We start from the raw sequence: 23381 nt of genomic DNA on the forward strand, positions 1-23381 counted from the left end.
TGGCATGATTATCATGGAGGGGCTGAGCCCACGTCCTTGACCTTCTGTGGGTGGGACTGCCCAAAGCCATGGGGCAGAAACACAATCCCAGAAGGATTTAGGTTGGGAGGGACCTTAAAGCCCATCCAGTTCCACCCCTTGCCATGGGGGGTACAGCCTTTCACTAGACCAGGGTGCTCCACAAGGCAGCAGTTTTATCAAACTTGACACTAAAATCCAGTTTTAGATAAAATGAAAAGGATAAAAATTCCATGAGAATAGCCAAAAACTAATTGAAAGTGGTGCAAGCAAGCAGGGCTATAGAATAGGAGATTCCATCATATCCTTTTTACTGATATTCCACTTATATGTGCTGAAAGAATAGATCCACACCAGCCAGCCCTGCTGTGTCCTGGAGCAGGGCAGCAGCTCTGGCCACTCCAACCATCCCAACTGGAAACACTTCCCCCTGGCTTGGCCCATCCAGCCACCTCCCTCCCCCACAGAAGGAAATGTCAAAACACAGGGAGCACGGCCAGGTAAACATTTAAAATTTATTAAACTTTTTGGTCAAAAGAACTGAACAATTATGTACAACCCCACGGATCGGCTCGAGCGGGCGTTGGGAATGCGGTCGGATCAACGCTTCAGCGACCCCCCAGTTCCACATCTCCAGCGTTCCAAAGTGTCACAACCAATGTACAGCATAGGACTGGCTGAACGGAACCTTTCCTGGGAGAACCTCAGGGTGTGTCCTTCCCACCTTCCGGGGACCCAGCGGCTCGGGGGGCGGTACCGGGAGGGGTGGGACGGCCACAGATTGCTCTTGGGACTGGAACACGCCTTTGTTCCAGGGAAACGGAGTGTAACCACACTTGGGACTTGCTGGGGGAAAGCTTGGGGCTCTGGGAAGGAATTCCCAGGCTGCAGGCACATGGCAGAGTGCAGCCTCTGGCTGCTGGGGGCTGCTGGACGTGCCCGCAGCTCCAGGGCCCTTTGGCCCCGGGCTCATCCGGGGGAAGGGGATGTGATTTAGGCCTCTTTGGAAGAAAAAAAAAAAAGCCCAACAAAAAACCAGTACCTAAGGCTTAAAACAAGTGAGCAAGAGAGCTCCAGCAGCCGCTGCCCCGCCAGCTCGGGCTCAGCGTGGCCCTCCCTGGGCAGCCCAGCCCGGCTGTGCCGCGGCACAGGCCAGAGTGGCTCTGGAGCTGCAGTGGGAAATACAAGATACTACGCCAAATATTTAAAACAAAACTGTTCCCTTCGTGACAAATACTAAAAAGGTTAAAAACCATAATGCACGTCAGGTCTGTCTCTGGCTGAGGGTGAGATGCACCACAGAAGCTGCATTTTTATCCTCAAAGCAGAGAAGGTGTTGATGTTCAGGTTCCCTCCGTGCAAGGCCGACACTTGGTTAAGGCTGTGGATGTTTCTAGGACCCTTTCCATCTCCTACTTGGCACACACAGAGCCTTTGACAACAAATCCAGTGCAACTCCAACTCTATGACAATGCCATGGAAACTCTAAATTTAGAATCTGAAATACTACACAAAAAAGTTTGTATTAGTCTGCCAAAACTCGGTGTTTTGGGGCAAACTCTGTCAGAGGTACCACCAGAACTGTTCTGCACCAGCTCAAGACATGCAATACAAAAAGAAGACTGAATACATCCCTCCAGCTCTAAGAACGCGTTTGAGAGGCTGTTATTTATTAAGTGGTTTCCACCGAAGGTGTGGTTATAGGTACAGTTGGTGAGTAAATAGCCATGGACGCCTGCCTAGACCCCACCTCAAGCTCTGCCGCCGTGCTCCGAGGGCAGACCCTGGCCCCAGGCCCGAGGAGGAATGTACAGGCATCAAGCACGAGAAATGTTCTGAAAGGCCCAAATATTACAGCAGAGAGCGCGCGAGAGAGAAATTACACTTTTATGACAACTTTTCTTCTCAGGTGTTAAATTTTTTGGTCTATAAACTGGAAAGGAAGGCTCAGACATCAATAAATACATTTGTTTTGAGTGTTGGCCTCATTGAGCACTGTCCACCAATTCTGCCTCGGAGGGTCCTCCCCAAAAGCCGCGTGGACACTCCCACCCCACCGAAGGCAGAACCATGCCAGGAACTCAAAGCCAGGCCAGATGCTCTCCGATAGCTCAAGGGAAGTAAGTGCATCAATGTTCCTCACTGACAGGACAACAAGGCCTTCTGTTACAGATAAACAACTGAGCTGAACTATGCGAGACGAGACTCTGTCCGCAGGCAGCCATCCTTAGTTAATCTTTTCCTGGAATAAATACAAGTTATTGGTGGCAGCTACAGCGATGATGTTCTCCGAGGGGTGCCATGCTGTGTGCAGAATCTTCTTGTTGAAGTCCAGACTGTCAACGGTAATTTCGTCCTTCTTCCTCTTCCCAGTTGTGCACACTTTGCGTGGCTTTAGGATGGCACGAGGTTTGCTGCTCTCCCGGGACGCCTCCAGGGTGACGTCCCGGTGCGTGTTCCGCTCAAACGTCCGGAAGAAGTTGTTGTAAGATCCAGTCATGATTGTACTGGTTCAAGGAAAAAAGCAGATCTTGTTAGAAATAAAATCCACCCCCTCCTCTCTCTCACACCTGTCAGACCACGTTCATGGCATTCCATGGCATTCCTCTCCTCTGGACACCTGCTCAATTCCTCTGGGACTTCAGCACTGCTTCCACTGCACCCCTTCTCTTTTAGCAGGCGTTCCCCAGTCTCCCCTCCTGCCACTGGCGCTCAGCTGCAGTTACACTTTGTTCATCTGAACGTGAGCAAAGCAGGTTTTCCTGGTGTTCCTCTACCCCTTTGTCCCATGTCAACAGAAGTCACAGACTGGTGTGGGTGGGAAGGGACCCCAAAGCCCACCCAGTGCCAGCCCTGCCATGGCAGAGACACCTCCCACTGTCCCAGCCCCAATGTCCAGCCTGGCCTTCGACTTCCAGGGATCCAGGGGCAGCCACAGCTTCTCTGTGCCAGGGCCTTCCCACCCTCACAGGGAAGGATTCCTTCCCAATATCCCATCTATCCCAGCCCTCTGGCAGTGGGAAGCCATTCCCCCTTGTCCTGGCACTCTAAGCCCCTTGTTAATAGTCTCTCTTCATGTTTCTTGTTGGCCTCTTCAGGTGCTGTGAGGCCACACTTAGGCCACCCTGGAGCTTCTCCTCTCCAGGCTGAACACTCCCAGCTCTCCCAGCTGTTCCTCCCAGCAGAGCTGCTCCATCCCTCTGACATTTGGAGCCTCCTCTGGCCTGCCTCCAGCAGCTCCAGGTCCTTCCTGTGCTGGGCCCCAGCTCTGAGCACAGGGGCAGGGATAGCCCTGGCAATCTTGTCTGTGTAAACTGCCTGCTCCAGTGGCATTTCTGGGTTTCTGCCCTCTGTGACTTGGAGCTGTTTGCACCCTCCCGTTCAGAGCACCCAGCTGGGGCCCTCTCCAGGCTGGACCCCAAGCTCCTGGTGCCGAGGTACCCCGAGCCCCCTCAGCCCCTCACCTGTCGGGGCTGTTCCAGCAGCACTCAAACTTGTCGAAGATGCAGTCGTTCTCATAGAGGGAGCACAGCTTGCTGCGCAGGTACTCGTGCACCTGGGGACAGGACACGCGTTGGACACGCACACGGGGCACAGGGACACAAGGGACAGCTCGGGACACGCCAGTGCCCTACCTGGTAGGTCTCCACGGGCCTCTTCTCCATGTTGAGGTCCCACACCTTGACAGACAGGTAGTCTCTTGTCATCATGTATCGCCCGTTGTGGCTGAATTTCACATCAGATATCGAGGATATTATTTCTGAAAAAAATGATCTGCTGCTAGGATCTTCAGGTTCCTCAAAAACTGCAGAGAGAACACACAGTTCCACGTGAAACCAACGCCAGCTCTTACAGCTTCCAATGTTTGCAGTATTGGAAAATTTTAAATCAATTGATTAGTTTCCTTTTGAAGAAAGTTGCTGTTAGACACTTTTCAGAAATAATCTTTTTTAGCAATGTGGTGTTCTAGGTCATCAGATTGCCAGATGTCCATCTCCAACATTTAACTGGAGCACAGCACCAGCAAACCACAACTCACAGGTCTTGGGGATCAACCAGAGCAACAACAGCAGTGGGTACTGTAACCATCACACCTGATCAACACATCACACACAACAGGAGCAGATGCAAACAGCAGGACCCAAACACTAGGACACCACTGCACAATGTACTTTTCTTTAGATCTGAACCACAGCTGTACTAAACCACCTACTGACACGTGAGCAGCTACATTTGCAACACAATTTGCGTGATTTTAGAGAGCAGATCAGCAGATGTGTTGTTTAAATCCACAAGGCAACCTCTGAAATCAGAGATTCCTGACCCAGGCTACCCAGATCTTGTTCATTTTTGACAGACCCCTTATAGCAGGACGTGATTCAGTCACAAGCAGTTAAAAATAAAGTGCTTTTAAGTGATTTAACGCAACACTGAACCAGGTCAGTGGGGTGGCCTCACATTCATCACTTCCCATTGCCCAAATATTTCCTTCTAGCACCAAGAAACCCCTCTGTGCAAGGCCTGGGCAGGATCCTCATGGCTTCCACAGCAAAGCTTTCCTTCCTCACCTGCTCGTGCTTTGGTGGCTCAGCAGCCTAAGGAGCAGCCAGCCTGAACCACTGGAATCTTCTAGGGCATATTCCTAAGGATTCATCCTTTCCTAGCAGCTGCACTGGTCACAGGGGACAGAATTCTGGCAGCATGTCCCAGCTTCCAATGCACAGAGATGACAGAGCTGCCCTGAACTGGCACATGATGAGCAGATACCTTGAGAGGCACCAGGCCTGAGTGTGGCCAGCAGACAGGTCTCACTGGTGCCCAAAGCACTCGTTCCCATCACTTTGTGAGGCAAGAATGGGCCAACAGGAGCGGTCAGGTGGTGCCTCACGCTACCCTCGTGCCCAGTGCTGGTCTAGAAGAAGACAACTGAGATGCCCCCAGCACTCCCAGCACGGCCCTGTCGCTCCTCAGGGAGGGCGGGTCCCACACGCACGGAGCAGCACAGCTGGAGGGCAGGACGGAGGGACGGACGGAGGGACGGACGGAGGGAAGGACGGAGGGAAGGACGGAGGGAAGGACGGAGGGAAGGACGGAGGGAAGGAGGGACTGACGGATGGAGGGATGGACGGAAGGGCACTCACACTTGGAGTGCTGGTCGCACAGCGCTGACGAGCGCATGTCGCACAGGCGGATGGTGCCCTTGCTGCTGCTGTACACGAAGGTGTTGCACTGGTGCGGGTGGAACTCGGCCGCCGTGATCACCTCGGTCAGCTCCTCCATGTTGGCCGGCTTGATGTCCACGATGTCTGCCGCAGCTGGTCAAGGCCTGCAACGCTGCGCACTCGAGCCCCTCTGGCAGCTCATCGGGGACAGAGCTTAAAAACGCCAGGGAGGAAACTAGGGCAAGAGCTTCCTTTCCACCGTGTGCAAGGTACACAAAGTGGGGGAGAGCCTGGGGAAGTCTGGAGTTGACAGGTCACAGAAACCCAGAACGGTCTGGGTTGGAAGGGACCAGATTTCTCCAAGCCCCAATGTCCAGCCTGGCCTTGGGCACTGCCAGGGATCCAGGGGCAGCCCCAGCTGCTCTGGGCACCCTGTGCCAGGGCCTGCCCACCCTCCCAGGGAACAATTCCTTCCCAAAATCCCATCCAGCCCTGCCCTCTGACAGAGGGAAGCCATTCCCCCTTGGCCTGTCATTACATGCTCTTTTAAAGAGTCTCTCCAGCTCTCTCCATCTCAAATCTACAGATGCTGGGCAATTTCAGACTCCCAGAGGGAAAGAATATCCCACAAGTAAGTCCAGCAAGTCTCCACAAGCCTCCTTCTCAATGCTTCCTACTGCACACCAAATAAACCTCATCTCTTTACCTAAAGCTTTTGAAAAACCTGACCTAAAACTTTAGAAAATCACCTATTTTGGAGTCAGTACCACAACTTTTATTTTACTGCAAATTTATCAATGTAAAACACATTGCTAGTTCTGGATGCACAGGTTTGCAAAAAGATCTGAAAAGTACTTCTGCAGTTAATGATATCACTTGACATGAAAAAATATTGAGATTTGGTTTCAAAAGAAGTGTCACTTGGTTAAGAGACCACAGACTTTGGAAGAAGCACCCACAGTAACAAAGGACCTACTGTTCATATCCAACAGCTCTTATTTTTAAGTTGACTGAACTCCACAAATTAGGGACGCTCCCACAATTCCTCAACTTCCCCTTAGAAATCAAACTTTCTCTGATAACTTCTACTGACGGTTTTCCGCTGGAGGCATGCTTGCCCTCAGGAACGACTGAACATCCCAAAGCCTGCTTTCACTGCATTACACCTCCAGACTTCAAAATCCTCTTTTAATCCCTGGATTCAAACTCCCACTCTAATTAGTAACATTAAAGTGATTCTGTTAAACACAGGCAGCTGAGCTGCACCCGCTGTGCAGAGGGCACAAAAGGATACTGAAGCTCCTGTTGGTGACTTCCAGGTGCCAGAGGTTGATGCGGAGGTCGTCTGCAGACAGGTACGTGGCGTAGTCGCTGTTGACGGAGATGGAGTTGATGTGGTAGGTGTGGGCGTTGGCGAAGGTCCTGCGCGGGCTCGCCTCCACCATCAGGTCCATGGGCTTCAGCGTTGGCACCTGAACGGACACAGAGCTGGGCACAAGCTCCCTGCTGACCCACCACACACCACCCAGGCACAGAGCTGGGTTAGGAAAGACCCTCCACATTGAGTCCATTCCCTGGGCATTCTTGAGGCCACCACTATCCCCTCCTCCACCCCACGAATCCAGCCTGTCCAGATCCCCCAGCAGAGCTTCCTGCCCTCCAGCAGATCCACATCCCACTCACCTTCCATCCTCCGTGAACTCAGAGGCTGCCCTCGATCTCCTCAGCCAGATCATCAATAAAGACCTTAAACAAAACTGGCGCCAACACTGAGCCCTGAACCCCACAGGTGGTTTAATGGCAATTAATTAATTGCGCTGCACAGACTTCTGTATTGATTCGGTGACTAAACATTTCTGAAGTCCACTGAGCATGAAAAATACTGAAAGAGTGCATGGATGCTGACTCTGGACACTGCCAACAGAAAACCTCCCCTGTCAAAGCCAGCCCTTGGTGCCTCACCCAGCAGCACATGGGCTGTTTGTAATGACTTCCAAAGGTTATAGAAACAAGCCCTTAGAAATGCCCCAGATCTCAGACGGGTGCTCAGGAAACCGGCAAGAACAGTCTCCAAGAAAATTCCCAAATTGTTCATGAACAGTCAGCAGGAATTCAGGCACACCTGGATGTCCTGCTCCCACAAGCAGCTGAGCTCAGCAGTGCCCAGGATAACCTGTCTTCCTGGAACAGGGACTGATTCATCCCAGAGCTCCCTACCTGCTCTCCCGGTTTGTATCTCCCAGTCTGTTTACATCCAACCAACAACTACAACTAATCCACTACTTTTTATCAGGCACTGTCCTATCTCACCAGAGTGCTCCCAGCCTGGCTGTGGCAGCACAGACGCACTAATGGGAAAGATCAGGAATGGGACTTGGAAATGCCATGGTCTCTGTGTAAAGTGCTGCTTCTCCTCCATGGCCACTTCCCCATGAACATGGGCATTGTGTATCTGTAACAAAACCTGCCAACAAAGCCCCAAAGCCCCAGGTACACTCTGGCTCTCCAAACCCTGAGCACTTTAACACATGGAGGTGCCTCCAGGTGAGGCTTTTCCTCTTGCCAGCTCTTGTTCAGACCTGGCTCATCCATCAACCCTTCTCCCAGGCTGCAGTGCCTGCCAGGGCTGCAGCCCAGCCCACCCTCCCTGTCCCAGAGCAGCAGCAAGTGCAGGGGACCGACTGCTCCCCTCATGCAGGACAGTGCCTTCAGGAGCCCAAGGTGCTCCTCCAGTGCTCCAGCCTGTGCCTGCTCTCACCAACTCCCTGGCTGCTCCAGCAGTGGATAGCCTCTCCCAACACATTACATACACCCAAAGCTTCTGTTCAATGTTCAACTTCAGCCAAAGCAAGACAAAGCCCCAAGAAACGCCCCCAGATGAAATCCCTGCAATGGAGGGGTGGCTCTGAGAGCAGTGAGAGCCTCAGTTCTGTTCCTGCTGATGGTGAACAACATTAAAACCTCAGGAAAAACCCCAAGCCCACGTTTCATCTCTTGGGCTCCTGCTCTGAATGATCCCAAGTTTGGAGCACTACCCCTACCACTACAGGATGATGTCCAAGACTATTCCAGTGCACATTAGGTTATCCAAATGCCTGGATTTGCCTCCAACAAACACACCTTTGCCCAGCCACAGAATACCCTGTTCCAACTTTTGAGTCATCCTCTTAGAAATACAATATTGTAATGACTGAAGTTTCCCTCAAGCTTTCCAGAGGAACTTTTTTTAATAGTTTTTATATGTAGGAAAATGAAGTGTCTCCATTTTTTCTGAAAGTTTTCAATGACCCTGACCCAAACACCATTTTTGATTAGCACATTTCAGTTTGGTAGCACAAAGGTAGAGAAGAGCATGCAGAAAGATACACGAAGTCAAAGAGCAGAGACGTACCCGTAGTTCTGTTACTCGGAAAGGCTCCCTAAGTCTTCCATCTTCGTCTTTTAAATTATAACCTTCGGCTCTTTTATCCCTTTCACTTATTTTCCATAGTTTAATAGTTTTATCTAAAACCAAAAATTCACATGCTTGAGAATGAACTGAATACAAAATCAAATCACTAAATACGGACTCAGCAGAGTGAACGTGAGTGACCTGTCTGGGTTTCCACTGCTTGCAGCAGAAGGATCGTTATGGAGTTCTTTACTGACAATGTGAAGAGCAGTTTGAATAAAATCCCAATTTGTGCCTGAGCAGTAAGGCCCTGTGCCTCCCACTCACCCAAATGCCACTGCCGGGGGGGAGTTTCACACACCAGTTACCCAAATTCCCCACTAAACCCTGTACGATTACCTGAATTATATTAACAGACCACTGCTAGGGACCAAACCCAACAAACACATGAACTCCTTGCACTAACTGTCCTAAAGGAAACCAGGTTTGTCCCGGGTACCTGCTCAGAGCCAACCAAAGGTAGAGATCAGCATTTGCCCCACGGTTTAGGGCTCCAAAGGAATGCACTTCCCAGGTGTTACCAGGGAAGCGTTCCAAGTGCAGCCAGGGAGGGCACACTTGGATCACCCAAGAGTGAGATCCCCGGCTAACTGGCGCCAAACCTCTCCTCCCCAAACTCCTGCAGAGCATTTAAGATGACACAGTTTAAGGGATGCTTTATTAGGACTTCTATCAGAGGAAATTATTTTAATTGCACAGACCAGCAGACAGAAATCACTCCTGCTTTTAAAATTTCATCATGACCTCCCAAAGTGATCCAAACTGTTAGGAATAAGTGTATTCCCCTGATAATAAGAGCCAGTTTTTTCCATAGAATAGTTTAGGTTGGAAAGTACCTTTAAGACACAAGTCCAACTGCTCCCACTACCTCATGTCCCCAGTTCTTCAGTTTCATTTACAGATGCTCCATGATGCACCAAAACTAAACAGACCCAATATTCACACAGCCCTCACACCCAACATTACAATCAAAACATATTCTGCATGTAATTAGAGAAGACATTAAAATAACACCAAAACATGTCAGAAAAAAACCCCAAGTGTAAAACAGGTGAGACAATATTCCAATGACAAAGTTCCTTCTGCAAAAGAAAGGGCCCTTACCATTTGTAGACAGCAGGAAGTGAGCAGCATTCTGTTGTGGTAACCACCTAATTTTATTAATTTTTTCCTCAATTTCTAGACTTTTCAAGTAGTCAAACTCAGGCTCGTGACTCTGGAAGGTACTGTAAACATTGTATTCTCCCCGAGAGAGAGGACGGCTTTTAGTCTGCAAGAAAACAGAGCATTTCCTGAGGCTGATGTCACCAGGTCCCTCAGAAATGGCCCATACAAATCAATGACTAGAAATTGTCAATCAGAATAGCAGCTTTCACAACAGGTCTTGGATTTTACATCTTCACTCCGTGATACTGTACCCAGTTTAGCATCAATACAGCGCACACAGCCTTCCTCTTTAAAAATGTAGCTTTATATATAAATATTTGTGCACCCTTCAGGCTTTGCTATCCTTGTGTGCTGGGTGTGGGAGCAAGGAACAGAGAGCAAAGTCCCAAGGTTCCCCAGATTTGCATTATCAGATTTGAGGCAACTTGTTATCAGGCTTTCCAAGTCAGTCAGTGTTAGTGGTTCGTGCTGCAGAACAGCCCCAGGGGCGCCGTTTGCCCTGCAGTGTCTCACGGCTGTGGAGCTTCCATACTCTCAGTTAACTCTGAGACTTTACATGATTTTACTCCCTACATGTCATTGCCTTGTAAGAATTTTGGGCAGGATCCTTTCACCTGACCCCATCCAGAAGTTCCCTGCACTCGGAGTGAGCTGCCTTGGCACTGGTGCTTCCCCTCTCTACTCACACATTTGGCTGGAGTAATTGGCTGCTTGCACGTGAAGTCAAGTCATATGAGCCCAGGGCATGATTTAGGGCATTCCAGGGTGCCTTCCCAAATCCAAGTGTCTGAGGAACTGTATAACCACCCTATATTGTTACTGATCTAGTTAATCTAGCCTTAAATCCAAACTGGGTAAAAAATGTGGTTATTAGATTTTAAGGCTCCAGTATTACACACTTATTTTAGATTCTTTCCTGCAGTTTTGCACATGAAAAAAGAAATGTCCCTCATTCCCAACTCTTCCCTCAGTTTCCATGTGTTCCCAAGGAGACAGCTGAATATTCCTGTGTGAATAGTCTGACTTGGGGTTTGTTTTTCCCCACCCTCTGAGGAAGTGCCGTCACAGGTGGGTTTTGCCTTAGGGAACAACTGAGAGCCAACCCATAATAGTCCGCCTCCACGTCAGGCAAGTCCGAGATCCTGAGAAGCTTGGGATGCTCCTGAGGCACTTCTGACCTTATCTCTGGGCCTTAGTTAAGTCTCTGGTCACCCTGAGTAAAAGATGAATGAGCCCGGAGCTGTCTGGGGGCAGCCGGGGTAACATTTCAGCAGTGCTGGCACCTCTCTGCTCCAGAGCCTCCCAGTACCACCAGTGGGGCACCTGTGGGACAGGGGACTGGGAACAGCAGCACGGTGAGGAGAAATGCAAAATGCTGGCCAGGTGCTCCTGAACAGAGCATCATCTGAGCCCCACAAGGAGAGCAGAGGGTTCTGCTGAGAAATCCCACAGCACCTGAAGAGCTGTAATATTCATGCACAGACAAGCTGAATTAAAATTCCATGATCAATTCTGGTATTTCTGATCCAGGAGAGTGCTCAAACCCTCAAATTCCCCTCAGCTCCTTGAAGGACAGGATAAGCAGACACTTTGGTGAGAACTGCCATGTGGAATACTGACTTTTTAAAGAACACAATCCCGGATTCCTCCCAGACATGACAATTAGTTTTCAGCACTTGGTGCATGTTTCCCATCCCCAATGCTGCTCGGGGTATCCCAGCTCAGAGATGTGGCTCAGGACGAACACACAGGAACATTACAGCACTGTCACACAGCTGATGTCCACGAAGAGGAGCTGTGGAAGTGCAGGAGGGACAGTGCTCCCACACTCCTGATGGGAAATGCTCAAGTGCTTCCAGAGAAGTGGCTGTTCCCACTGGTTTTGAGTCCTCAAACAATTTTTAACCACCTTATCCTATTGTCCTTGCAGCTTATTTTCTGAACTTCTTTTACATTCTCTCCCAAAGCATTGTGGTTTATCTCAGATCAGCCTGACCCAGTGGAAAAATTCAGGAGAATGTCCAAATTCTGCAAAGCGACACTGAGCACACCAGGTACATATAAAGAGCTCACTTGGATTTTGGGGACCTTTTTTTTTTTTGGAAGGAGGGAGGGAAATCCTCACCAGACCAACTTACCAAGTGCAGCACAAAGCAGATGTTTAGAAATTTGGCTAACTTGGGGTTTTCTGAGAAAAATCTCCATTTAAACCATTTAAACTCAGGGCATGAACAGATGAAGTGAGACTGTGCAACACAAGAACAGTGTAGTAACAACACTTTTGTTTTTCGAGTCACTGACCTCTTGTTCCCTTTGAAATATAACCACTCTGCCACCTTTGTCTCCTGTTGCAAGAAGATCACCAGTGTAATTAAATTCAACTGTTGAAATTATATCAGCTGTAAAGAGAACAGAAATAAACCAGCACTGTAATGTGGAAAGCAAATCAAGGAGTTCCAAGACTTGAGCACAAAAAAAGCATTACAACTTGCATTAATGCAACGACACAATTCTTCATTTACATCCCCAAATGCAGCCATGTTTCAAAGCCTAACACAATTTTACTGACAAGATAAAACACTTATTCATTCCTCAGTGCAGGCTTTGGGGGCCTTCAGTCACCAGAGGCACACCAGCTTAGGAACCCAAGGTGTCTGTGCTGCCTGTGGGCAGGAAAGCTGCAGTGCCCACGGGAATACCCCCGCTCTGAGCTTCCCCCCTGGGGATCCCACCCCACTGTGTGCATCCTGCCAGGTGTGGTGTTCCCGTGGAGCAGCGTGCCCTGATCCAGGTGAGGATGAGGCACACCTGCCTTTCCCAAGCTGAGCACTCAGGGAGTTACTTCAGGAGCCCAGAACAGGCAGCTCCCCTCGGCCAAAGGGGAAAAATGGAAATAAAATTCTTCCAGCTGAGCTTCTTGAATCAGCTCCATGCAGAAGCACCAGCAAGGACAGAGGAAAGCAGGAGAGCAAAGGAAAAGCCCTCAGGACCCACAGATCAGTGCCTCAGTGCCCTTGGGGGTGTTCATCCCCCAGTGCAGCCTCACTCCCGCTGGGCAATAAAGAACTAATTGCCACTGAACAAGCCCCAGCCAAGGGGTGCTGAGATAAGGAGCTGGAGATGTCTGTCCAGGGGCTGGGGCAGATGGTAACAAACACAACAAAGCACTCAGCAAACACTGCTCCTGCTGGGCCTGCTCACATCAAATATTGCATTTATGATGCAGATAGCAAAATTCTGAGGTTTGAAGTGTATGATATCAATTAGCTCCAGAGTGTGCAATTGGAGACTCCCTGGAAGCTCCTTTCCTGTATTGATTTTCATGTGCTATCTTTGAAATTCCTTTCAATAACACCCCACTCTCACAAGGAAGATTACTAGAAACCCTAACCAGTTTTCTCAACAGAAATTCCTTTTTCATCTTTTATCAATGATGCCCTTAAAAGTTTTTTCCTAGTATGTAGAGATAATGATTTACTGTCTTGGATTAAAAAAATAATTATTTAGAACAACTAAATAAATGAGTAAATACCATTTTTCTACAGATTTATGCCAGCCTTCAGTATCACATTACTAACCAGCTTTTGGACACATCCAGTTTTATAGTCACCTTTCTTTAAAGGGAATTACCAGTCAATTACCAGTTAATATCAATTATACACAGGGATTTTAGAAGACATCCTGGAAAAGTAGCAAACCACAAAAAAGAAACAAACTGAGAAGGTAAGCAATCAGTGAAGTGACTTCACAGAGCAATTTTATGACATTTTCAATGCTCAGATATGAAGAAGCCCTTGAGTTATGAAAGTTTATTAGTAGCAAAACTAATATTCCACTACCACCACCATCTGCAAGCCCTTCTAGCAAGGACCCCTTTTACCCTTGGAGACTCAGTAACCATCCTAGCAGGAATAAATGCCTCCATAACACATGCAATTCTTTCCAAGTCACAAAAACTACTTTTCCATTTTGTTTCAGGAAGCAAAAAAGTTATTATTAGCGTCTCCCATCTTCTACTGGAGTATTCACACAATTATTTGCTCAAAATAATCTGTGTATCATTTCTGTTTCCCAAAAATGCCCAAACCAGCTGCTGAGACAGCCATTATTCCCCAGCAGTGCTATCCAGACAAACACTCTTGGGTGGAATCACATCAAAACACAGACACTACCCAAATTCCATGGCTTGAAACAAAAAGTGCAGGGATAGGAGGGTAAAAAACATGCACTGAAATAGTCTGCCACCAACATTGCTTAGGGAAGAGGGAATTGGAAGGGCACAGCAGGACAAAAACAGAGAAGCTTCCTTCAAATATTTTCTAAGTAACAAACTTTGGAATATGAGCAATCACCTGTTTCAAGAGCACTGCACCTGTTTTATACATAAATGTATGAATTATAAAGTTTTCCCTATAAGCATGTTTAATTGAAGCAGATCAATCCTCCAAATCATTCCACCCACTATCCTCAGCACTCTACCATCTCAAAGCAGGTGAAATAAAAAAAAAAAATTACAAGACTCCAAGTAAAGCACAGAATGAATTCCAAACCATCCCTGTTCTGCTCAACACTTCACCCACCTACATTTGCTCTTCACTTCAAGTCAGCTTAAAACTTTTAGGAAAGAACAAAGCAAACCTCTGCAGATTCTTCATCATTACATTAACCCTGGGATTTCTAAGCTTTTTTATTAGATGTTGTAACTCCTCCCTAGGCATACAAGCACCAGTCTTACTCCCCTGCCTTACTTTCAGCCTTTTCTCCATGCCAGCAGAGTAACTCCCAATGGAATGTGAGAAAGGGTGAGCAAAACCAAACCAGTGTGATATTTGCTCATGGACAGCATCCCACAGCTCTCTTCTCAGGTACTGCTTTTCTAGAATCAGGAGTTTGTCCAACTGTCCCTCCAGTTCCGTTCCTGTGGGGCTGGGACCTGCTCTGCAAGCATCCACGTAAATCCTTCTCCTGTAACCAGGGAGGGCAGCAATCCCTGGGACTTCACAGTAAGATACGAGGCTGGCATATTTCTTTCCAGACATGAAAAATTCATGTTTAGCCTCACTTCTGGAAATGAGTTCCAACTTGGTTACACTGCATCCATCCAGAGGAGAAACTCAGAGTTGTTTTCACAGCTGGTGAATTAAAAGGATTAAAAGGATTGCTGGCAACTACACTGTGATTCTGTAGCATCCCCAAATTTAAGAGCACTGAGCACTCCCATGGGTAGGAAACACCACCCCAACACATCAGAGGCCACAAATACCCAGCTCTACAGTAATGTGGTGGAGCCCATTCCCTGACTCAGGACAGCCCTGTAAGCCCTGACAGATGTCAAAGTTCAGTTTGAGTGCTCTGAGCCTTTCACCATCACTGTCAAGTGTGAACCTCCCTACAAACAACTCCTGCCAGAATTCTGGGAAGCCTCCAGAGCCTTCTGGGCAAGTTCTGCTGGGAGTGAAGGGGGCTGGGGTGGCAGAGACCAGCTTTTGTTAGGATTTGGAGACGACAGCAAGCTTATACCTGCAAACTAACTTAATCCCCCCAGGATTCATCCTGGGTATTTCTGACACCGGTATCAACGCCCGGGCTCTCCACTGAAGTAATGGAGAATGCAAAGAGATCCACAACATCTACATCAGGTGCCTAAAATTAGCTCCTGTGAACTTTTCCTCTCTAAGCTGGCTGTGCATTGCTGCTCTGGTTAAAACCCAAACCTGAAAACATGGAGTTACTTGATGCCTCATGCAGGAGAGAAGGAATTTGCAGCTGCAGCTCATGCTCAGGACCAACACTAACGAGACATGGTCAGCACCAGCACCTCTCTCATCCTCCTGAGCTGCTCAGAACCTTCTGTCACAAACCCACTCCTCAAACTTGTGGTGAACAAGGAACCAAACACTCATATCTCTCCAACAGCACCTAAAAACGAGGCTGCTCTAGCTTCCAGGGAATTTTAACTTAGAATTTTCCAAGTATGTAATGGATAGTGTACCACTTCTGCACCCAGCCTGAACAATGCCTGCCTTCAAACCTGGCTCCTGTCGTGCTCCCCAGAGAGGAGTCTGAATGCACAGCCCCATTTTCCATGACCCATCCTGGGACCAAAGCAGGAACTGCAGTAAGGCCCAGGGAACTGTCTGCAGAGGCTCTGCTTTGAGAGGAAATGGCTGGATTGGCCTGCAAGCAGAAGGCTGGCACAGACTGTCAGTGGGAACTGGGCACAGAGGGAGTATTCCTGGGCCTACGATCAAGCTCAAAGGTGACACACCTTTCCCTCCAACACTGTTATCCTACAAAGCTGGAATTATCCTGTGGCTGGACAAAGCTGTGGGAGAGGTCTCCCACAGTGGATGGGAAGCAAGCAGTGTGTGCAGAAGGGATCAGTGCAGGTTATGTGCTCCTAAGTCAACTCAGAAAGCAGACACTGGGATCTCCCTGGAATGCTGTGCTGAATGGTGTGACATGACATCGGAAGGAACACAACTCTCTTTGCAGCGGGCAGGGACAACAGACCATTCTGAGGGACCACAGGTGACAAACGTGGGCAGTGGACAACAGCAAGGAACCGTGGCTTCAGAGCGACTCAGGAAAGACTCCTCAAATGAAAAATATAATAGGAGCAACTAAGATCAGTGAAAAAAACAGAGAGCCCCTTTAGAGGGAAGAGATTACCAAAGAAAATGAAGCAACTTACAGACCAACACCTGCTAAAGAGCAAATCACAGAAAAAATGTTTAAAACCCAAAATCCTATTGGAGCATAACAAGTTCCAGACCCACAGGGCCTCAGAACTGCTTTGTCACTGATTGGCAGTAATTGCACTTCCCAAACATTCCCACGGATATGCAGCTGCACGGGAAGGTTCTGGGGTGGGCAGAGGGAAGCAGGGGTGTGAAGTCCGACAGTTCTCAGTTGGGATGGCTGCAGGTACCACACCAGGCAAGCGCAGGGAGCTGCTGGCAGCACCCTGCTCCCAGCAGACCCTTCCCCACCCTCCCCGTGCTGGCAGGCAGGCAGTGCTGCAATTGCAGCCACTGCAGGATTCTGAGTCCAGCACTCACTTCCACCCCTCAGCCTTCCCCCATCCCTGTACATTCACTGACTTGTTTCTAGGTGAAGGAAGGCTGTCCCCTTCAGCTGCCAGAACAGCCAGTGGAACAGAGAGGGTCACTCTGCAGCAGGGAGGGACCGACTACTGATGCTGTCAGTGCTCCTAAAATGCTGTTTCTTAACAGCTGATAAAAATCACAATCGTACTGAAACACGAGCCAAACTTTACAGCTGCCAATAACCACCTGACAGTATACATCTACATACAAGTTACTCAAAATCACCTATTTTTAAGAATATGCCTCCTTATATACTCAGTTTTTACATTTCCACTTTTAGGGTTTCTTTGAAGAGTTAACGCAGGAGTGATGTGTACCAGAAATCAGGAGAATAAACCCAAGGGGTATAGTTTTGCCCAGACCAAACCCCTCCCAGCTTACACCGCTAAACACTCTGCCAATCTAACATATCCATAAAGTCTAACAATTTTTTTATGCCCTAATACTCAAATCACTTGTAAAATGGCTTGAACTGCCTTTAGGCACCTGGCAGGGTTTAACTTAGTCCAAAATAACTCTGCTTTTGGGACTAATTTAAATCCTTGAGGAGATTTAAGGGAAAGCATGCGCAGGGCACCGGCCAGCCGGGAAGCAGAAGCTGTTTGAGGTCAGTGCTGCTGCTGACAGGCCATGGCAAACTCCAAACATCTTGTTTGGAGTTCTGTGGGAAAGCCTGCCAGCTCCTGTGTGTCCTGGATGCCTGGAGCTGAGCCACTTGGCTGCTGGAGGCGCGCTCAGGCCGCTCTGCTGGCAGCGCTGAAGCAGGGTGCACAGGCAGCAGCACCCGGTGCCACCCTGCTCCCACCCTGCTCCGGCCTGCCCAGCACCCCCAGCCAACCCCCAGGGGTGGCACAGCACCTCAGAGTTCCAGCTCATGACACACAATGAGTGCCATTCCCTCACTGAGCTGAATTTGTGTTTTCTTGTCAATGGAACCAGACTGTGACTTGATACTGAAGTCCTCTGAACTGTATCCTAAAAAAGCTGTCTTCTCTGAGCTTGGAGTGCGTGGAGCTGTCTGCACGTGTCAGTGCAAAGAAAGCAAGACCAGCATAAAGGGAGCATGGCACAAAAAGGGAGCAGCAAAGCCAGAGCTCAGTTACACAGATGTGTTCCCCTCCTGCCTGCAGAGCTTGCCCTGCCTTCCCTACAAGCCATGAGAATCACGGAGGCTGTTTCTAAGATTCGTGACATAATCCAGGATTCTTTGTGCAAATCTACTGCCTCAGTATTATTTTTTAACCTTTGGAAGACTAATTCCAATAAGCTTTCTCCTACTAGAAGTGTATTTAATTAATTCATGCTATTGTTAGTTTTTTCTAAGTAGCTCATTGTGATGGTTTTGGGTGTACTTCTATTAGGAGTTCATAAAAGTCTTAACATGATAAGAAAATAAAATTTTCCTTACACTTGAAGCTTTCACACCTCCCTCTCCTTTAAAAAAATATTGGGTTTTGTCATTTTTCATTAAGCTTTTCCCTCTACACCCAGCCTGCCCTTCTGCAGGGACAAATCCAGTGGGTCCCACTGCTCACACTTGCACTAATTCCTGTATTCCCACTACTCCAGTTGCTTTGTTTTGTAAATTCCCACATACAACTCTGCAACTGATACTCACTGCTTACTCAAACTCTTCACCATTCATAAACCACATCTTACCAAAGCTTCATATTCCATCAAAATACAATGATGGAATCCCAGCCTGGTTTGGATTGGAAGGGACCTTAAAGCCCATCCAGGGACATGGGCAGGGACACCTCCCACTGTCTCAGGCTGTTCCAACCTGGCCTTGGACACTTCCAGGGATGGGGCAGCCACAGCTTCTCTGGGCAACCCTAAGGTTTCAGGGAGGGCAAAGAGGCATCTGCAGTCCTGCTCACGGCAAAGCACTGGCTTTCAAGGAAAAAACCCAGACCAAAACTCAGCTTACAGCCCACCTTCTGCCCCACTGCAGCACAAGTGTCACTTCCAGGCACAACCAGTGATTTACAGTGACAGCAAACAGCACACATGGCTCTGTAGTCATCAGTTCCCTATTTTCCAGTTCTTCCAGAAAAAAGACAATATTAAAGCTTAAAGCTACCAACCAGCTCTGCAACTCCTTTCATGCAACTGAACCAGATGTCACAGAGCTGCACCTCTACTGCTGGAGTTTTTTTAAAAGCACAGAATCATGCCAAAATTTCCTTAAGAACAGTGAGAATAGGCCAAGTGAGTTCCTGAACCACACAAGAATGTTTTAAACCACTGATCTGTAAAGGCAACTTAATACTAAGAACATTTCTAAATCACTTGTAGCTGCACTTTCAAACAGGTACAGCATTACAAGCTAATATTTTTTTATTAGATTGTGGTTGTCTTTGCTCCTTGTGTTCTGCTTCCTGGCAAAGTGGTGAGGTGTCTGACCCAGCACCTAACAGGCAGCAAAAGCAGGAGGAGAGTTGGCTGAAGTGATGGTAACAAGGGATCTCTCAGTTTGTCAGGGCAGTCAATCAACACCAGTCACTATCTGGAGAATTTAAAAAAAAAAGTTTATTTCTTGGATCATTCACTGGAGATACAGAACTGCACCCAGAAGTGGTCATGGATTAGATGCAGATCATTTGGCCCATGGGAATTTGGGCCTATCTGTACATTATTTAATAAACAGATTTATATTTTACTTGCTCCCCCCCCAAAAAAAAGCCTCCCAAAACAGGACAATTTTGAACATGCAGAACAAATTCAATACTGAAATCATGGAAGTGATAAAGTCTCTGACAGCATTTGTATTCTCTATTTAGAAAGGTCTTTCTACAAAAAAAGCAACCCAAGAATTACAAGTTCCATGGGCAATCAGTGCAAGTTTTGGAGTCACATGGTTAACACTAACAACAAAATTACATCACAATCTTTAATTAGCTTTGTTTTTAAATGACGATTGTTGCCATCCCCACTATTAAATCTTTCAATCTCTGTTCTATCCTCCAGTCCTCTTCCTTGAATCCAACTAAACTTTCCCATTCTAGAAAAGTCATATCCAATCCTTTACAAAATCCATATTCAATAAGTGATGGATTATCCTGGTCTTTCAGAAATGGTCAGACTGAACAGTGCCCTCCTCTTTCGTGACACAGAGCCTGTCGAGAGGTCACGGATTACTCACTGAGGAAAGGCAGTGCACAGACAAGACAAAGAGGAGACAGTGATTTTTCTGTATTAATGACCCAGTTAGGAAAACCCAGCTGCCAATCTACTACAGCCACTTATCACAGTGCTTGTGTTAAAGCCAGACACCTGAGGAACAACTATGGAATATAAAATGTATGTTAGAACTGAACTGTAAAAGAAAGGATTTACTGGCAAAGGTGCCTGGCTGAGCAGTTTCAACTCCTGAATATACCTCTAAGAAAATTCAGCAAAACACTCTGCATGGAATAGGTGGGACAGCAACTTCATGGTGTCCTCTTCCTCTAGAGAGCTGATTTTTCACTGAACAGACCAAAAATTGAAAGCAGTAGCAAATTTCCACTATTGCAAAAACTTACGTGCAATTCGAAGGCTTTTTCAAGGCAACAGCTGCCCATCAAACAGGTTTAGATGTGCAGTTTGGTAAGAGAGGATTTAAAAGATGGTAACGGGTAAGTATGTCCCTAACTGAGGCCCAAAATCTAGCAATGTATTTGTACTCTTACTAATGAATTAAACTGGGGCAATTATTAGCAAATAAACAGTGTATTTTACATATTTAATTCCAGTTTCAAGGCAAAATGTTACAGGAGGAAAAAGGCCATAAATCAAAATAAAACCAAAAAGTCATAAAGCCTGTAAATAGTTCTGGTATTCCCATAGGAAAATGAAACTTTAGTGGTAGTTTTGCAAAACCAGGCACTGAATGATTCCTAGAACTTTCCTGCTCTGCACAAATCCACACTGCTCAGGAATTACCTGGGAAGCAAGGTGCCCCCAGGACCATATCCTTCACACATGGAGAACTGACTTTTAGTCACACAGGTGACAGACCCAAGGAAAAAGAACCATGTGAAAAACATAAAAGCTACTTATATTTTTACAAGAATTCTGAGAACTTCAGAGCAAGCTACAAAATATATAGAGGGGGGGAAAAGGAAGAAAACAACCGAGTGAGTCTAGTTTCTCTAGCAGTTTTCCAGTCTATCCCTCCCATGGCCATTATTTTAAATGGAATGCCAAACAAGTGGCATGAAAATGAAAACACTGTCAGCACAATTTCCCCATAGCAGGCAGCAAGGAAAAATATTTACTGCATCCAGTAAAAAAAAAAAAAAATCCCAAACCCAAGCTGAGCACACACGGCGCTGCAAGTCAATTCACACTTTAGAAGGGAGCGTTGCCAGCCCAGTTAGAACATAGGAAATTTAGGGGCAAAAAAAAGAACTTTCTCATCAGAGTCAAGCAAAACTCCACCCTGGTTCTGCACACTACAGAAAACACTTTTCCCAGTTAAAACATTTCTCGTTTTCTACTCCGTCCAAAACACGCCGCGCTTGGAAAGTTTCAGAGAAATGTGAAGGTGTGCCCTTTTTCCCTGCTTAATATCCCTATTTATAGCTCCCAAACGTTAACAAGTGGGAATCAAATCTCTTCACAGCTGCAGGAACCCTTTAAACTGCACTTTTCATGCAGCACAAATGACAGAGCTGCACTCTCTGTGCGTCAGAGCGAAACTTGACAAGCCTGACAGACTCCACTGGTGTTTCTTTTTTTCCTCTCCCTGTATTGTATCACTGTTCTTACCCTTTATCCCAAGCCCAGAACTGGAGACAGTTATCCTAAGCCCAGAACTGTACCCAGTTCTGGGCTCCTCAGGACAAGAAAGTCAAGCAGCTACTGGAGAGGGTCCAGCAGAGGCCACAGAGATGATTTTGGGACTGGAGCATCTCTGAGATGAGGAGAGACTGTGGGAGCTGGGCCTGGCCAGTCTGCAGAAGGGAAGCTGAGAGGGGATCCCATCAATCCATACAAATATCCTCAAGGGCTGTCAGAGGATGGTGCCAGACTCTGTTCAGCGGTGCCAGAGACAGGACAAGGAGCAACGGCCAGAAACTAAACCACAGTAAGTTCCAGCCCCACATGAGAAAAAACTTCTTTCCATGGAGGGGCAGAGCCCTGGAACAGCTGCCCAGGGAGGGGCTGGAGTCTCCCTCTCCAGAGACATCCCAAACCCTCCTGGACACGTTCCTGTGTCACCTGCTCCAGGTGACCCTGCCTGGGCAGCGCCCTGAACTGGGTGATCTCCAGAGGTCCCCTCCAACCCCAGCTATTCTGGGATTCTGGGATTCGCGCTAAAGACCTGAAGAAAAGCGCCGTGACTGGTCTGTGATGCTCTACGGGTGGGAGCTCGCTTAGTCATGGCACACACCCCCCGGCACGGCCAGGGATGCTGCGGAGCTGCCCCTCGGCCGCCCGGGAGGGCTCAGCGTGTCGGGGCTCCCCTCACCTTCCGCCACGTCCTCGTCGATCGCCCCCTTCACCTGCAAGAAGCTCCACTGCACCTCGTTGCTGCCGCCGCCGTCGCCTCCAGCTCTCGCCACTCCTGCAGAGGGAGAAAGGGCAGTGAGAGAGGCAGTGAGAGAGGAGACCCCGCGCCGACCCCCGGCTCGGACCCCTCGGGGCCGCCGCGCTCCCGCATCACCCTCCGGTGCCGCCCGGCGCGGCCCGGCCTGCGGCCGGCTCCCCCGGCCACACGGAGCCGGCCCGCGGCCCATCCCGGCGCGAACGCGGAGCCGAGCGCGGAGCCGAGCGCGGAGCGCGGACACCGACCTGCCATAGCGGGGGGAGCCGCGGGAGCGGGGCCGGGAGCGGGGCCGGGAGCGGGACGGAGCCGCCCGGAGCCGCGGGAGGGTTCGCGGTTTCAAAATGGCGCCCATTGCCGGGCGGCCCGGCCGTGACGTCACCGCCGGCTCCCCTCAGGGAGGGCGGGCCGGGCAGCGAGCGGGGCGGTGATGCCGGCACCATCCCGGCACCTTCCCGGCGGGATGCGGGGCGTGCAGGGCAGCGGCAGCGGGAGGATGAGCATGAGAAGGAGGAAGAAGTGGTGGTCTTGGTGGTGCGGCTGCGGAGGCGCTCCCCAGGCGGCAGCAGGGGCTCCACACGCGCCGCTCCAAACGCGGCTTTACGTGAAGGGACGGGGCGGGACCGCCACAGCGGAGAGATAACGCTGTGCCTCCCGATTTATTTTTTATTTCTGCCCGCTCCCTGAAGGGTTAATTGTGATGAGGGGAAAAAAAAATAAATAAAGAAGAACGTGCTTCTGACTCGTTTGCGCCCTCAGCGAGCGCCAGAGCCGGGTGAGGGGAGGGAGGGTAGCGGGGGCTCAGGGGGGTCAGCGCTGCTCTGGGGCAGATTTATCACAGAATCACAGAGTCACTGAGATTGGAAAAGACCTCCAGGATCATCGAGTCCAAGCTGTGCCCCATCCCCACCTTGTCCCCAGCCCAGAGCTCTGAGTGCCAT

The 23381-nt window shown here is 48.8% G+C and overlaps 1 protein-coding gene across 3 annotated transcripts; it reads right to left on the bottom strand.

Moving 5' to 3' along the window:
- Positions 1-519: 519 nt before the first annotated feature.
- Positions 520-22816, bottom strand: PPP2R2D (protein phosphatase 2 regulatory subunit Bdelta). Of its 3 annotated transcripts, XM_048311378.1 has the most exons (10): positions 22689-22816; positions 22366-22461; positions 12100-12197; positions 9736-9901; positions 8572-8684; positions 6475-6652; positions 5160-5324; positions 3654-3823; positions 3483-3574; positions 520-2525 (listed from the first exon to the last, which is right to left on the bottom strand). In XM_048311378.1, the coding sequence occupies exons 1-10, from the start codon at positions 22693-22695 to the stop codon at positions 2246-2248; spliced, it is 1365 nt and encodes a 454-aa protein (XP_048167335.1). In that variant the 5' UTR covers positions 22696-22816; the 3' UTR covers positions 520-2245. The 3 variants fall into 3 exon arrangements, with proteins under 3 accessions (XP_048167335.1, XP_048167337.1, XP_048167336.1); XM_048311380.1 differs by lacking the exons at positions 8572-8684; positions 9736-9901; positions 12100-12197; positions 22689-22816 and having other exon boundaries at positions 22366-22390; XM_048311379.1 differs by lacking the exons at positions 8572-8684; positions 12100-12197; positions 22366-22461; positions 22689-22816 and having other exon boundaries at positions 9736-9861.
- Between the last annotated feature and the right edge of the window lie 565 nt (positions 22817-23381).

This window comes from Corvus hawaiiensis, chromosome 8 (assembly GCF_020740725.1).
Source record: "Corvus hawaiiensis isolate bCorHaw1 chromosome 8, bCorHaw1.pri.cur, whole genome shotgun sequence".
Taxonomy (NCBI): domain Eukaryota; kingdom Metazoa; phylum Chordata; class Aves; order Passeriformes; family Corvidae; genus Corvus; species Corvus hawaiiensis.

Coding starts and splice junctions, on each gene's coding strand:
- PPP2R2D (XM_048311378.1), bottom strand. Junction 5,325..6,474: donor AGTCACCAACAGGAGCTTCA/GTATCCTTTTGT, acceptor CAGCTGCGGCAG/ACATCGTGGACATCAAGCCG. Junction 2,526..3,482: donor TGCTGGAACAGCCCCGACAG/GTGAGGGGCTGA, acceptor TCCTTGAACCAG/TACAATCATGACTGGATCTT.